General features: G+C 42.1%; 1 protein-coding gene across 1 annotated transcript; it reads right to left on the bottom strand.

The window, feature by feature from the left end:
* Positions 1-291: 291 nt before the first annotated feature.
* LOC138246538 (lens fiber membrane intrinsic protein-like) lies at positions 292-14,352 on the bottom strand. The gene is made up of 5 exons (XM_069201201.1): positions 14,244-14,352; positions 11,547-11,741; positions 8,268-8,417; positions 5,754-5,876; positions 292-688 (listed from the first exon to the last, which is right to left on the bottom strand). The coding sequence occupies exons 2-5, from the start codon at positions 11,704-11,706 to the stop codon at positions 648-650; spliced, it is 474 nt and encodes a 157-aa protein (XP_069057302.1). The 5' UTR covers positions 11,707-11,741; positions 14,244-14,352; the 3' UTR covers positions 292-647.
* Between the last annotated feature and the right edge of the window lie 702 nt (positions 14,353-15,054).

Below are 15,054 nucleotides of genomic sequence, written 5' to 3' on the forward strand. Positions count from 1 at the left end.
TTTGCACCTATGGGCCTTTAGGGATGAATAGAGTCCCATTCCCTAATTGCGATTCGGTAATAGCGATTATTACCGAATCGCAATTTTCATACATCCCATTTTGCATTTCTTAAATAGAGATTTCTTAAAAATCGCTATTTAGGAAATGCAAACCGGGATGATGATACATCTGGCCCCTGATGCCTAAGAATGCTGTGATTCATTGTTAGTTTGGTCGATGGTCAGACATCTTACTGACTATGATGGTAAAACTGATATTAATAATCTGAAACAAACCGTAGAACCTTCAAAGCCATTAAAAAAACATATTTATTAGAAAATAGAAAACAAGCTCCACAATCTATAGGTTTTGTATGTCACCAATATCAAAGTATTTTACAGTCCATTCTTGAAAGAATGTTAAGTGTAATATTATCTCCTCTTCTGGACACTTTTCACATTATGAGAGTTGCGAGGGCATCGGAACAGTTAGGATGGTTTTCCAATGAATGCTGGTCTTCCTATTTTCAGCTCTATTTCCACATAAATAAGAGCTGAAAGTGCTGCACATTTGCTCTGAAAGGGTCCAGCGCTGGGCAGCTCCATGCCAGTGTTCTTGAGCATCCATCCCTTCTGGCCGCTGCTTCATGTCTAGTTGAGTTCAGCTTCTATTGAGCTTCCTTCTTAAAGGAGACCAAGGCAACAACACCTGCTCATGAGGGTGCCACATGAAGATGAGACACAGATAACAGAAGTGGTGAGAAAAAGAAAGAGCAAAGGGTCAGTGGGTAAGAAACTAACATTCTTGATGTCTGTATCATACTTTTGCATAGGCGGTGTAGCTCCCCCCAATCTCAACAATGTGACAGAAGCACCAAACATAAAGAACCAACAAGCAAAAAACAAGTACAAAGTGCAACTAATGTTTACCTTCCAAGCAAAAGACAAGTTTCAGACCCAGCGCCTATGTACCTTGTTGTTTCTAAAGAAAGACCAATGCTGCCAGCTTCTGGTGCACATGCAGCACTTGGCACATGGGTGAATGGCTGTCTTCATGCTGCACTAGGTCTCTTCTGACCATGTGTCCACTATCTACTTTATTAGTCTGCAGATGCATCACTTATGAATATAGGAAGACCCTGCCTTGTACATATTCACAAGATGGAGGTGCGGTTGCTTTTCCAGATTGTGAAATATATTGCTGACATTCATGAAGGTGGAGAGAGGAGACCAAGAAACTGAAGAGGGGAAAGAGAAGACAGAGCTTTCTTTAGAAATTCAGGTATTTCTTTTTGCTGAGACGAGCTGCCGATTAGTATTCCTGAGCACTACTGTTTGCTAGATGGTGGCGTTAAAGGGTGAGACTGCTCTCTTCAGGTGAGCCCATCCTTTGTCCCTTTCCCGATCACTGTTCAGTGTGGCTGTTGATATCCAGGTGCACAAGCTCACAACTGTCTGTGACTCTGTTGTGGTACTCCAGGCCAGGGACTACCCTACTATGAGGAGCCCTACCGTACTAATTCTGGAGAACATCCTGGAGAGGCCTGATGACAGAAAAATTACTAAAACTGGTTCTAGAAGTGCAAACAGAGATTCTGCAATCCCGGTCTGCAGAAGGAAAAAAACTGTTTTCCTGAAGTGCCTGGAGGCCAACCTGCTTGCTGAAGGAGGGAAGGAGCATGCCATTTTCACAGGTGGTGTGGTTCTCCAGAACGCGCAAAAAGCAGCTGGCCCTGAAGTTTCAGGGACTGTCCACCTAGGAAGATGAAGGACACCAATCTGTATGCTCCTGGGACCTGATTGCAGTCCATCCCAGTTAACTGCAGGCACAGCAAAGGTGTGAAGTTTTGCCTGGACAGATCGTGCCACTGTGACATCATGGAATTATGTCCAAGCGGATTGTGCTGCTATGACCTTCATGAAGTTGTGCCCGAGTGGGCTGTGCAGCTGCAACGTCACGAAGCTGTACACAAGTGGACACTGTGTGTTTTAACTACACCTGAGCAGTCTTTGCCATTAAACTAGCTATATAAGACATGGCCAGGCCATGCTGCCAGAAGAAGTGCGCCTCAAGACAGCCCTGTGACCCTTGACCCCACGACTCACCACACTAACCCACCCAAAGCACAGAAGTGGGCTTACAGCTAGCCAGAGACAGTAACCATGCCAGACGTTATGCACCTGCACAGTACATGGGTAGCAGGCTAGGCTGTTGCCTTCTGCAGACCTGACTTGAGTGCTTGTGCACTCGCCAGTTTATCTCGGAAGAGAGAGAGAGAGATAGAGAGAGATTGACAAGTGCTGTGTATCCCTGTCTCGGTCGAACAGCAGATGGAACTCCACAGTGGTTAGATAAGGACAGCACGGACTAATAAGAGTAACTGAGCAAGCAATCTCATTAGAGGGGGTAACAATGTATCTGTACCTGATACCTGATGAAGACAGAACGCCATTGTCTATTGTGTGTGGATGTCTAGAGTGACAGAAAGCCCAGCTGCCATCCACCTCAAACAAGTGATCAGAGAGAGGCAGCAGGCTCCAAATGGCTGAAGTAAGAACATGACAACTTTCTAAAAGTGCCACTTTCAGAATTGCAATATAAAAATCTGACTTCATCATAAGTTATAATTTTAAATTGTGATTCCAGAGACACCAAACTCGAAAAGTTTCTCTCTTCCAGATTGTGAATTACATGTATAAACTATAATAAGGTAATTCCAATGTCATCCTATGGAAGAGGTAGGCCCTGCAATAGTGAAAAGCGAAATTAGAAGATTTTCACTACCAGGGCATGTAAAACTTAAATGTACATGTGCTAAATTTTAAATGCCATGCACTCAGCCCTAAGGGCTCTTTATTGTCTACCATATACATGTATTAAAAAGGAAGATTTAGGCCTGGCAAAAGTTTGATTTTGCCAGGTCAAAATGGCAGTTTAAAACTACACACATTTTGCAATTGCAGCCCTGAGTAAAGTGTGAAAGGGCAAATTAATTAAGTGGGTGGCATAATAAATGCTGCAATGCTCACTGGTAAGATTTAATTTGCAGGCATAGGTACATGTAGTACCAATTTACCAGAGGCTTACATGAAAATTAAATGTGCCAATGGGGTGTAAGCTAAATTTACCATGTTTACAGGAGTGAGCACAACCACTTTAGCACTGGTTAGTAGTGGTAAATTGTGCAGAGTCCAAGAGCCAAAAAAATGAATTCAGCAAATTCCTACTGCCCCAAATTGAACATATAAGTCAATTTACGTATCAGTAGATTTCAATGGGGAGCAGTGTATCCCATATCAAGAGCCACGGCCATCGCCACTGCATTCACCATGCAGGACCTTACACTGCACATTGTACTTCTGCATCCTGGTTAGTATTACAGCATTCACTTCACTGCACCTGTCAACACTTATGATGCTATTGGTTTTGCCAATGCTAGTTGCATTTCATGACTGGTGGAATACGGGGTCTGCAGTGTGGACAGCATTGGCCCCTGACCTCACTGAGCCGAGCCTTACAGCATCCCTGCACTATCTCAAGACTGCCACAAGGGGGCAAGTTCCGATTGCAGCCCAGCTCACTGGGAGCAACGAATGTGTAGGTATTTGTCCCTTGCAAACCTTATATGTACACTAGTTGTAATACAGAACTAGTCTTCCAGGTTGGGGATCGAACTGCTCACTGCTAGTTATGAATTCCTCATATGCAGACGATGCCCTGACTGCTGTTACAAGAATCCACTTCTTCCATGACACAGCCAGACCCCACCATGAGTGAACTTTACTGATTCATGCTATGTCTGAATGAATATTTTAGTGACAAATGGCTACATAACTTGTGAACAGGTTTAAGTTACCTAACAACGTGCCTGTTTAGCAACCCGTCTTGCAATGCAAGAGTTATGTTGCCTAATCGACACGCATTGGCAAGATCAGAAACATGGAACCCAAATAAAGCATACAGTAATAGAAGAGAAAGTGATTCAAAATGTCACTTGCAAAATAGGCAGCAAAAAGAAGATGGTCCCTGTAAAAGTCAAGAGTCTATGCGTTCTGTGAGCAAGACCTTCACCAAGGAAGTGTCAAGTCTGAGCATCTGGGTTCATCCCAGGACAAGGACTTCCAGCCAACTACTGCCGGAAATAAAAACATTTTGTTTTCTTTAATTAAGTGCAATTGATGTTCATCTAAAATATTGTGGAACAGTGTTATGTATGGACACAAAAGTAATCATTTCTTTCAAGTTGTAAAATGTATCTCAAATGAGTGCGCTGTCTGGGATAAGGAAAGCCTGATGTCATATTTGTTGGTGTTGAGTATCATGGGGAGACTTTTTAAGAAATCTATTACAGTTAATTACCAGTGTTTAGTGATCATACTGAAAGTTAAAGCTTATTAGAGTTAGGAATCATGGTTGCGAATCATGGGGAGTTGATATTAATGTTTATTAGAGTTAGGGTCAGCAATGATGATCATGGTGAAATTTGGGCACAAATTTATCAAATAATTGCGTTGTCCTTGTGTCATCCAAGATTAAGTAAGGGCAAGGCAATCCTTAGGTCAGATTTACTAAGTCATCGAAGGCCACCTTGCATGGTCTTGAGTGGTTTCATAAATCTGGAGTAAGGCAAAGCAGAAAAAGTCGCTGCCTGGTTACTCTGTGCTGGGAAGGCTTTACAGGGGTGCAACATGTGTGTTCCCACGCATCTATCCAAACATTTTGGTGCATTCCAAGATCTGCTAAAACCTGTAAACCGGGCAATGTGTCAAAATTGTACACCTTCCAAACATCTTTATTTGTCATTTCTATTTCGTAGAAAGAGGAAAATGTCTCCGAGAACTGTTTTGTGCAGGAAGGTGTTCCTTCCTACACAATAAAAATCCCACCTCAACGCAGTCACCCTGCCCCATGGCACAAGGGTGCCTGAATTGGCACTAGGCAGCCACAAGTGCACCATTGAAAGGAGAGAGCATGAATGCACCATATCTTGCTAGATACAGTGAATTCATACCCTCACCATGCAGCACAGCAAGTTGTTTAATGCCTCTACTCCCCTGTTTAGATGGACGAGTCCATAGGTTTAATCATAGCCACGATTAAACTCCTCTGACAGCCCTCTGGCGTAATGAACATTGGAGGCAGACCTGTAATGCCGCCCATCTGATTTAGATGCACGGAATCAGAGGTCAATTTTATCCCCTGTCACCGTCAGGAAAACTCTGGTGGTAAGGGACAGTGGAAACTGCTAAATGCTGTCATGGCAAGGGGAGCATTATCTTTTTAATTTTCAAAAACAAAATCCTATCTTGGGATTTTCCTTTAGAAAATAAAAAAAAAGAAAACCATTTAGTGCAGGGATCCGTCATGTTGGTGGAGCTTGGCACCAAACAGTGAAATGCATTGACAGGAGCCGCAGTGACGGCAGTTCCTGGCAATGCTTCATAAATGGCCGCCAACTTGGCAGTCGTTTAAAAGTATGGTCCCACGGAACAATGGGCCATATACCAGGATTTAAATCAGGCCCCTGGTCCTGAAGTTTATTAGAATTAGGAATCAGCACTGAAGATCATGGTAAGACTTGATAGTAATGTTAATTAGTGTTAAGTTCTGGCCTTGGGAATTATGGTGAGATTTTCAATTAAAGTTTGTTATAGGTAGGGATCAGTGTTCAGAATCCTAGTGAGACTTGGTAATGAAGTTTATTAGAGGTAGGCATCAGCACTGAAGGACAAAGTGGAGCTAATGTTAAATTGTATTAAACACAGTGTCTCACCTGCCAACAGACTCAGTCCCACGGAGACCCAACCCAGGGCGTACGACCAAGAAAATGGAACACCGGCTCCTGCGCTGTTTGCGGATCCAGTGAAGACACCCATGGCAATGATGGCACTGCAAGCTGGCAATAAAAAGTAACAATGTGAGACATCTCTTACATCAGGGAATGAAGAGGAGGCCTTGATCAGCAAAGAAGGTTGACTGCTTACCTGGATCACTCAGACTTGTTTAATGTGAGAAAATCATTATAGTCATAGTTGTATTTGTGCTCATCCTGTTCTTTTGCATTATACAAAAGTTTCAAGATTTTTAGAAAACCCAAATAAAGAATAATCAGGTAAATATTAATAGCACCAGTATTAATAATGACTGTTGTCTGTTGCCTTCCCAGCATCGAAGCAGAAGTGTCTAGTCAGTGATGTGCCAAAGGGCATGGGTTTGACATTTGCATGTTTTAATAGCCAAAGTTCCAGAAAGAAAGAAAGAAACAAACAAACAAAGAAAGAAACAAACAAAGAAAGAATTAACCCCAGGTGTATGCTTGTGGTCAGTGCCATGTGTTCAAGGGAAACACCATTGGCAGAAATGTGCACATCATCATCAAGAAACAATTCCATTAAAAAATGTACATCTAAACTCAAATCTTCTTGAAATATGCATTAACATTTACCAAATATAAACTGGCAAATCTAACGAATTAATCTAAACCCAAACAGCTTGTTAGTGCTGCTCCCGAAAACAATGCACTCGCTAGGAGGTGGAATTATATGTTATATTATGTTATGTTATATGTTATGTTATGTGTTATATGTTATGTTACGTTATATGTTACGTTATTTTATATGTTACGTTACGTTATACATTGCATTACGTTACGCTATGTGTTACATTACATTACATTCTGCTATGTTATATGTTATGTTATGTTATGTTAAATTATGTTATGTTATATGTTATGTTATGTTGTTATGTTATATGTTATGTTATGTTATGTTATATGTTATGTTACGTTACATTATGTTATGTTATATGTTATGTTATGTTATGTTATTACGTTATATGTTATGTTATGGTATGTTATGTGTTATGGTTTGTTATATGTTATGTTAATTACATTATGTTCTGTTATATTATGTTATGTTATGCTATGCTATGTTATGTTTTATGTATTTGTAAAGTGAGCTATACGGTATCCTAGAATAATACACCTACCAGCTCACAGCAAGGCAGTGGATGAGAGAAACTCCTCTTGGCTGATCCAAAATGTGGGACAGTGTCTCAAGGCAATAGTTAAAGGCTGCTGATGCCAAATAACCAACTGGTTGTATATTGTACACAAGAGGTTGACTGCCAGATTCAATAACATCCAGGACGTATTCTGGGTACATTAGTAGAACTTACTGCTTCGCTGTTGAGATAGCAGCAAGCCCTATTGCCATAACTGTATTTCTTCATCCTACAAATGTCTTTCTTAGGGGTTGTATGACTATACAATGCTTACCTTTACCATGCATGCCTTCACCACAAATCATTTATCATGCAGATGCCTTTACCATTCATGCCTTTACCACTAAAGGAACATATAGTTCAGGTAAGCTTACCCTTTACCTTTTTATATACCCCGACTATTTTTATATTAAATATAAATGTATGTTTTTCTTTATTTAGGGGAAGACCCTCCAAACCTCCCTTTTTTAAATTACCTTTACCAACCCATACTCCCACCCACACCTAAACCCTAAAAATAGCCTTCAAACAACCATATACCCTCAACCACCTCTAAACCCTAATATTTCCTTTACCGCATATACCATTACTCACCCCTTAATCCTAAAAATACCCTACCAGCCTATGCTTCAATCCCCCCTACCCCTAAAAATACTCTTACCCTCTTCTACCCGGGCCACACTTACACCCCAAATATACCCTTGTCACCCTATTCCATTTTCCACCCCTGCATTCTAAAAATACCCTTATCACACTATACCCTTACTGATGCCTACGCCCTAAAAATGCATCTACACCTCTAAATCCCTACTCAACCCTTACCCTAAAAATATCCTTACCGCTGTATGCCCTTAACCACCCCTAAACCCTAAATTATATGTTTATATGTATGTCTGCCCATACACATACACATGCATGTCCTCTTGTATCTTAAATGTACGTACCTTGCTCTCTAAAGGCATGCGTGGTGAAGGCATACGCTCTATAAAGGCATTTGCATAGTAAAAGCATACATAGTAAAGGCATGTGTGGTTAAGACAGCATTGCAAAGGCTGTTTCCCTTGTTGGGGTGTGACTTTTATCTGCGCAGAAATCACCCAATGTTGTATAAGATGCCATCCTCGCCTCACCGCTAAGCAGGATCCCTTGCTTAATTGACAGAATCAATGTCATTCACAGTCAAGTAAGTGATAAAAGGATTAGTTGTAGAATACCTCATCATATTTATTCCAGTTCTTATGGAGACACCGAACTGTTCTAAAACAAGGATAGTATATGGATTCACCTGCACAAAAGTTCATTATGGTCACCAGTTTCTGCTTATTCACCCCCGCCATGACAGTGCTGATCCAGATTTCAAGGATCTGCAGGACGCCAGATGCCACCAACAACAGGAACGAGATGATGATGAAGGCTCGAGTGGCGTCTACATCAGCTGCAAGGAACCAAGGAAAAGTTTATTAAGCTGATCCAGAACATGTTTCATACGTCACTTTGCCTATGAGTTGCTAATGGATATTCTAGTGATGGTCTTCGATGGCGTTGTTGCTCCTTCTTGATCTGAGCTAAGACAAATTTGTAATTTCTGTGAAGATCCACCTCCCTCCGCTTTTGAAAGGCATTAAAAACATCTCTTCAAGGAACAACCTGTCCATGAGTGTATAGAGCTACCACATTCTGGTCTTGGATGCTACATGACCAGATACCCCACCTCTTCTGCATAAAGCATGCTCCATCATGTAGTCCTGCCCCTAGATTCTAAAGTGCTCTGCTACTTTGTATCAAGGTCCACACTCTACAAATGCCCCGATCAATTCTTTAAGTGCAGTGTTCCTGTGTGATTTGTGGTGATGGCAAGAAGAAGATTTATAGCTTTGATGGGTTCACTCCTAGTAAAGTCTGCCCTAGACAAATACTTTAACTGATTGGTGATGCAGAGGGTGGGATTTAGAGATGGGTGGAAAAGGATGGGGAAGGATTACATCCTTTTACCTGGGATTCAGAATCCATCAGCAGACGTGTATCCGCATGCTATCCTTATCTGGAAATTAATCCTCATGCAGATTATGCGGCAAGGTGGAATCCTCCAGGCGAGCAATTAGCACTTCCTCGACCAATGGGGGGGATTTTTCATCACCGCCTAACTCTAATTCACGCTCATAATTATTCTGTTACCCCCGAGTTTAAAGTTACATGGCTGACAAACCAGTTTGAGGAAGATATACCATCAGCAGATTCTCCTTAGTACAGGATGTGCTTCCAAAGTCTCCTCTGACATTTTATCCCAAATGCTGGGACAGTTCTGTTAGTTGGTATTTCAGAGGCCAAAGCAACACATCCATTAAAAACTGAGAATTTGTTGATGCTGCTCAATTCCAAACCCTGCCCTAAGAAAGGGGTCCAAAATTAGAAAACAATCAACAAACACGCAGAAAGGACGTTAAAAAATAATGATTGATTTTAAGAATCCCGGCTCGCGCATTTGACCAAACGTTTGATTTTAGGCAATTTTTTATCATCTCATTGTTCCTGGAATAAAAGTATATGTAGTCTTTTTGCAATGTCAATAAGCTCACCCTCTGGTCTAAGTGAAATCATTCTGCCACCTATGTCTGCGCCACCTTCTTACTGTGTAGAAATGCTTTAATGTTGGCCATCCTCAAGAGGATGTTACAGTCTAGGTTAGATGTAAGGTCAAACCCCAGATCGTCTCCCTAATTGTGGAAAGCTTAAGACCGCAGCCTTTTCTGCAATCTCATGGAGGAAATTTAGGAGCAAATGTATGGAAACAGGACGCAAAAAGAGATCAGAAATGTTGCAACACGCACCTCACTTTGCAATGCAACCTATACACTCGGTCGCATCGCAGTCTCAGGTTACAGGAGATGGCACGGCAACGTGACTAATGAATATTGCTTTTGCAATCTGCTGTTGTTTTTGTGCGGCTTTACATAGCGCCAACTCGACCCGGTGGTACCGGAGCGCTTTGCATTACACCAGTTACGTTATACAAGAACGCATTTGGTTCTCGGTAGGCACGGTGAGGTTAAATGATTTTCCCCGAATCACAAAAAGTTGAGCTGATGCCGAGATTCGAGCCTGTTTTCCCAGGTTCAAAGTCGGTAGCTCTGGGCGCTAAGCCACAGCCGCCCTCTTTGGTTACAAATTCAGGTGTGGTAGCTCCGGGAAGGAACAGCGGCGCAGCGTCCCTCTTGCATTTTTTTAAAGGAGCCCATGTATATTGCAGGATCTGTAGCGGCTTTAAAAAAAATGGGCCCCTTCAGGGAAGAAATCGGGGTTCTGGGAACCACTGCCTGCTTCCCCAAGGATGCCCGACATGCTTTTTAAAGGGGACCCCCTCCCTTTTGCAATTCAGTGAGAGAACCACCGCATGTCAGGTGTCGGTAACAGGTCAATATTTCGCAACCACTGAAAAGTACCGCACCGAATCGCAATTATGAAGTAACCCCCCTTTTGCGCCCTTCCCTTATTGCGATTCGCTATGAGGCGCTAGACCCGTGGCAGCTCTTGTAAAGTAGTTTCAACATCTGGCCTTAAAGCAGGGGTCTCCAACCTTTTAATGATGCGCCCCCAGTTGAAAAATAAAAATCACTGGCCCCCTTCACAATTTTTCACCAATATTAATTAAAGATGTCAATGTTTAAATATCTCCAGACATATTTAAAAATTGCAGTTAAGTACTATTACCTTTTTAAAAATACAATAACATGTTTCTGCTTTAAAAAAAACACTTATCTGTGTAATGCTTCTTTTGACCAGAGCCTGACGCCCCCCCTGGGGTCACTTGAGGCCCCCTAGGGGGGCCCGCCCCCCAGATTGAAGACCCCTGCCCTAAAGTGAGAGATGAGCAACCTCTGGACCTTCAGGGTGGGATGGCTGAATTCTGTCATTCTGCAATGGCAGGGGTTACCTTTCTAACGCTCGAACTAACATATTTCATAGTAACCATGCGGGCTTCCACAATAACTGAATTATTCAGAAACATAAAAATAAAATCATATGTTTTTATGGTACTGGTCAAAGATCCCCTTAGCTTCAGGGACGCTGAAGGTTAGGGCTATCAAACTTGGGCACAGGACGGTCGGATCCACGCTAGATTTTCAGGATTACCACTGCCGATGTAACTTGTTTTCATCTAGATTCATTTATTGCAAACATAGCACCCTGAAACTCTGGCAATGCCCAGTGGCGTAATAAAACTGAAGCCCCTCCCCCCCCCCCCCCACCCCCACCCCCTGTTAAGGACTCGGGGGAGGGTCCTGGGCTCACTCAGGAGCTCTCAGGCCAGGCTGCTGTGCTAAGGCACCCCCACCCCCCGGATCTCGGGGCCACCCCGCACCGCGGGAGCCTTTGTTACGCCACTGTCATGCACCCAGCCCTTCTGGACTCACATTGGACGCTTTAAAGGTTGCCCATCCTTCGAGGCAATGCTTTCAGATAGGCCACCAATTGCTGCTTTTCGTGACTTTTATCGCTTAGATGAAAACATCCCATACACATTGTTACATCTCTGTGCACTCGCCAGTTTGATTCCTTCACTTACCGGCAGATCCAAGACTGGTGCAAATACCCTGGACACAGAGGCGCCAGAGACCAAAAAACGAAACCGAGCTAGATATCCAGTAATCGGATGCGAGCGAGATTAAAACCACGAGAGCGCTGACGAAGATGAGGACCAACGAAGACAACTTCAGGGCGGACATCACTAATGGATTCCTGTAAAACTTCTTTAACTCACCTGAAAAGATACAACACAGGTTATTCTATTGATAACATTTCACATCAATAAATCCTGAAATGCATAACAAAGAAAAACTTCACATGTTAAGGAAACCATAGGCGAAAAGCTTTTCACAATGCTTGTGCTCTCTTCACGCCGACAGAAAGGAGCTTCGAGAAAAAAGCTACTAAGCCTGTCTAACAATGGCTTGTGGTGAAAATGCAGAGGTTTTCCACACAGAGTCAATACAAATCCATTGTGACCTGAAAGTTGAGCTTTCGGCTCACTCGCGTTGATTTGATCCAAGCAGATGCTGCAGTCAGCGCCATCTTGCATTATTTCTCACCTATTTAAATGGTAGTAATGGCCAAAGCAAAGCCCCTTTGGACGTCTGTCCAGGAAAGGCTTATGTTAGGTTTACTCCCTTCATAGCCTTTGTAATCAGTTAGTCTGTAAAATCTAAGATAGGCACCCAAGTGCTTGAAATGTAGGGTAATATCCCCCCTCTAAAAAAAATCACAGTCGGATCCCGACGTTCTTTCAATCAGTACACCTATTTGCAAAGTCCCTCAGAGGGCCAAACTACTAAAACATATTGTCGGGGTCCCACTTCAAGTATATGGAGACCAAAAGGACTTTAGAAGATTCCAGTTGGGGGTTTCACATCACTGAGTAGGTCTCCACAGCATTACCAATGATCCCTGACCACTAGCGCAGAGTAACAGTTTTGCGAGATCTGTCACTGGTCACCAGCACTGCCACTCTTAAGACACTACAGGTATGGTTGACCTTGTCCTAGGGGGCGTAGCTTGTTCACGGATTGACATGTGTCTGTTTCAAAGAACAGAGAGAGCCCACAGTGCCATCTGACGTGCCCCAGGGAGCAGCATCGTCACTGCCGCTTTTTAGCTTTTATTTTCTGGAAACTGACTGTTGGAAGTGTTGTAGTGGCATAAATTAAATCCTAGCAAAACAGAGCAATTCCTACTAGTTGGCCAAAAGAAATCTGAGCAACGGAAATATGTTCAAGTCCAGCACCAACAGTGAAGTTGGAAGGATGGACCATAAACTTTCTATGAAAGCCCAAATCTCTGAAGCTGAAACCACAGGCGTTTACTATCTTCACCTACTGACAAAAATGTTGGCTTTTTCAGTTTCCCCCCAAAATACAGCCGATTTTCGTGATAGTAACAGCCCTGAAACTTTGTAAATTGGTCACATTTGGATGTGAACCAGAATTCTATCACCTATAAAATGTATCTGCTGGGAATCTCATCCCTTTCATCTGTAAAGCCCACATCTCCGGGCGCAGCACATTGAAGCCTACAGTGGCTCCTGGTTGGAGAACGTACTCAATATAAGTCAATAACTATGGCCCAAGAGCTGTATTTCACTAAGGACTTAGCTTCTTGAACCCCCTTCAGCAGATCTCAACTAACTCAAGAGTTAGGGTCAGTAAATGATGCTCTTCTTGTTCCCAATCACAGACCTGCTAAGAAGGGTGGCCTGCCCCTCTCAGCCGGTGGCACTAGACTATGGAACGCTCTTTCACTGAAATTCCTTATGCACCATTTCCCTAAATAACTACCTTTGAGTGCCAGATGACTGCCAAGGCTTTGTTTCGGCAGTTTATAGGAGTTAACAAGCAGCATGGACATTATATTCAGCATTGTCTCAAATCAGCTCCCAGCAGGATTTTTAATTTGCTACTAGTAACTAATTATTACAGGAATAAAAAAAAACAGAAAAATGGTGATTAGTGTTTCTCCTTTAATTATGTAATTAGAGTAACATCCCACATGTATTATGTTTACCTTCTAAAAAGGTCTGAGTAGGAGAGCACTTTTTAAAATCACATCCTTAAAAAAATAGTTTTTGGAGGGTACAAATCTAATATATTTGCAGGATCAAGAGTGTTTCTAAACATACATTTTCAAAAGATTCGCTTCTTGCTCACATGTTTTTGTAAATGATGAAAACGTTTTCATTTTCACTGGAGCGTCGCAGAGTTTCCCAAAGATTCATTGTTTGAAAAAATATGTAAATTCTCAAAACTATCTGCATTTAATACAGCATGGAAACACAGCTTACAAATAAAAATAGCATAATGTATACACTTCGACCTTCATAAGCCTATGCTTTTAGCCAAGCAGCCAGTGTTCCTTTTGTGTATTTAGTTTGAGAAAACTCCTCTGCACAACATTGTTTATATTATCGCTAAGGCTCCAGGCTCTCAAAACGAAATTTATTAATGTTCACCAATCACAAGTGAACAATTAATTTCTGAATGAGATAACATAAGACTTCAAACAAACGTGTACAGTATATGTGGTTTGTTGTGGATTTTTTTTTCTAATTTTGTGAAGTAATTGTGGTACCAGTTGTTCTAGCATAATTTCAAGTAAAATAGCAAAAACCTGCCACGTCAAGCAATGTTGCTCGAAAGAGCATGTTGAACAGTCCAATCATTAAATGCCAGCGCTTTCCCCCAATTATGAAATTCTCTAGTTTTTGACTTACTGGTGTAGCGGTCGCTCTGTTCCTCTGCAGTGACGTGTCTTCTGCTGGGTCAGGTTGCTGTTCCTGTTGAGCACTGCAGATGGGCCTCCAAGTTTCATTTCTTGCCTTTTCGACCCCTTATATAGGGCGTTCATAGAGTGACTCAATCTACCTACCGCCCACTTGTATTGCACGCGCCTAATTGATAACTACGAAGGTACTTGCACAATCCTTTCTTCTGAGATGCTTTGTAACTGGGGCTATGAATCACCTTTTTTCCTAACAAGCATCAGGAGTAGTGAGGAATCGAAACTCTAGTCTTTAAACAAAGGACATTTCCTCAAAGGATGCTGTTTTACATACACACATACACAGAAGCATTCACACACACCTACACGCACACACATTCATGCACGCACACACACAGACACACACACAGACACAATATATTATATAGCAATATTGAAGTGAACACACACACCCACACACACAATAAATTACATAGCAATATTGAAGTGAACACACACACACAGACACAATAAATTATATAGAAATATTGAAGTGAACACAGAGACGCACACACACACACACAATAAATTATATAGCAATATTGAAGTGAACACACACGCACACACAGACACACACACACACACACACACACACACACAATAAATTATATAGCAATATTGAAGTGAACGCACACACACGGACACAATAAATTATATAGCAATATTGAAGTGAACACAGACACGCACACACACAGACACACACACACACACAATAAATTATATAGCAACATTGAAGTGAACACACACACACACACACACACACA

The sequence above is a fragment of the Pleurodeles waltl genome, chromosome 7, assembly GCF_031143425.1.
Source record: "Pleurodeles waltl isolate 20211129_DDA chromosome 7, aPleWal1.hap1.20221129, whole genome shotgun sequence".
Taxonomy (NCBI): Eukaryota; Metazoa; Chordata; class Amphibia; order Caudata; family Salamandridae; genus Pleurodeles; species Pleurodeles waltl.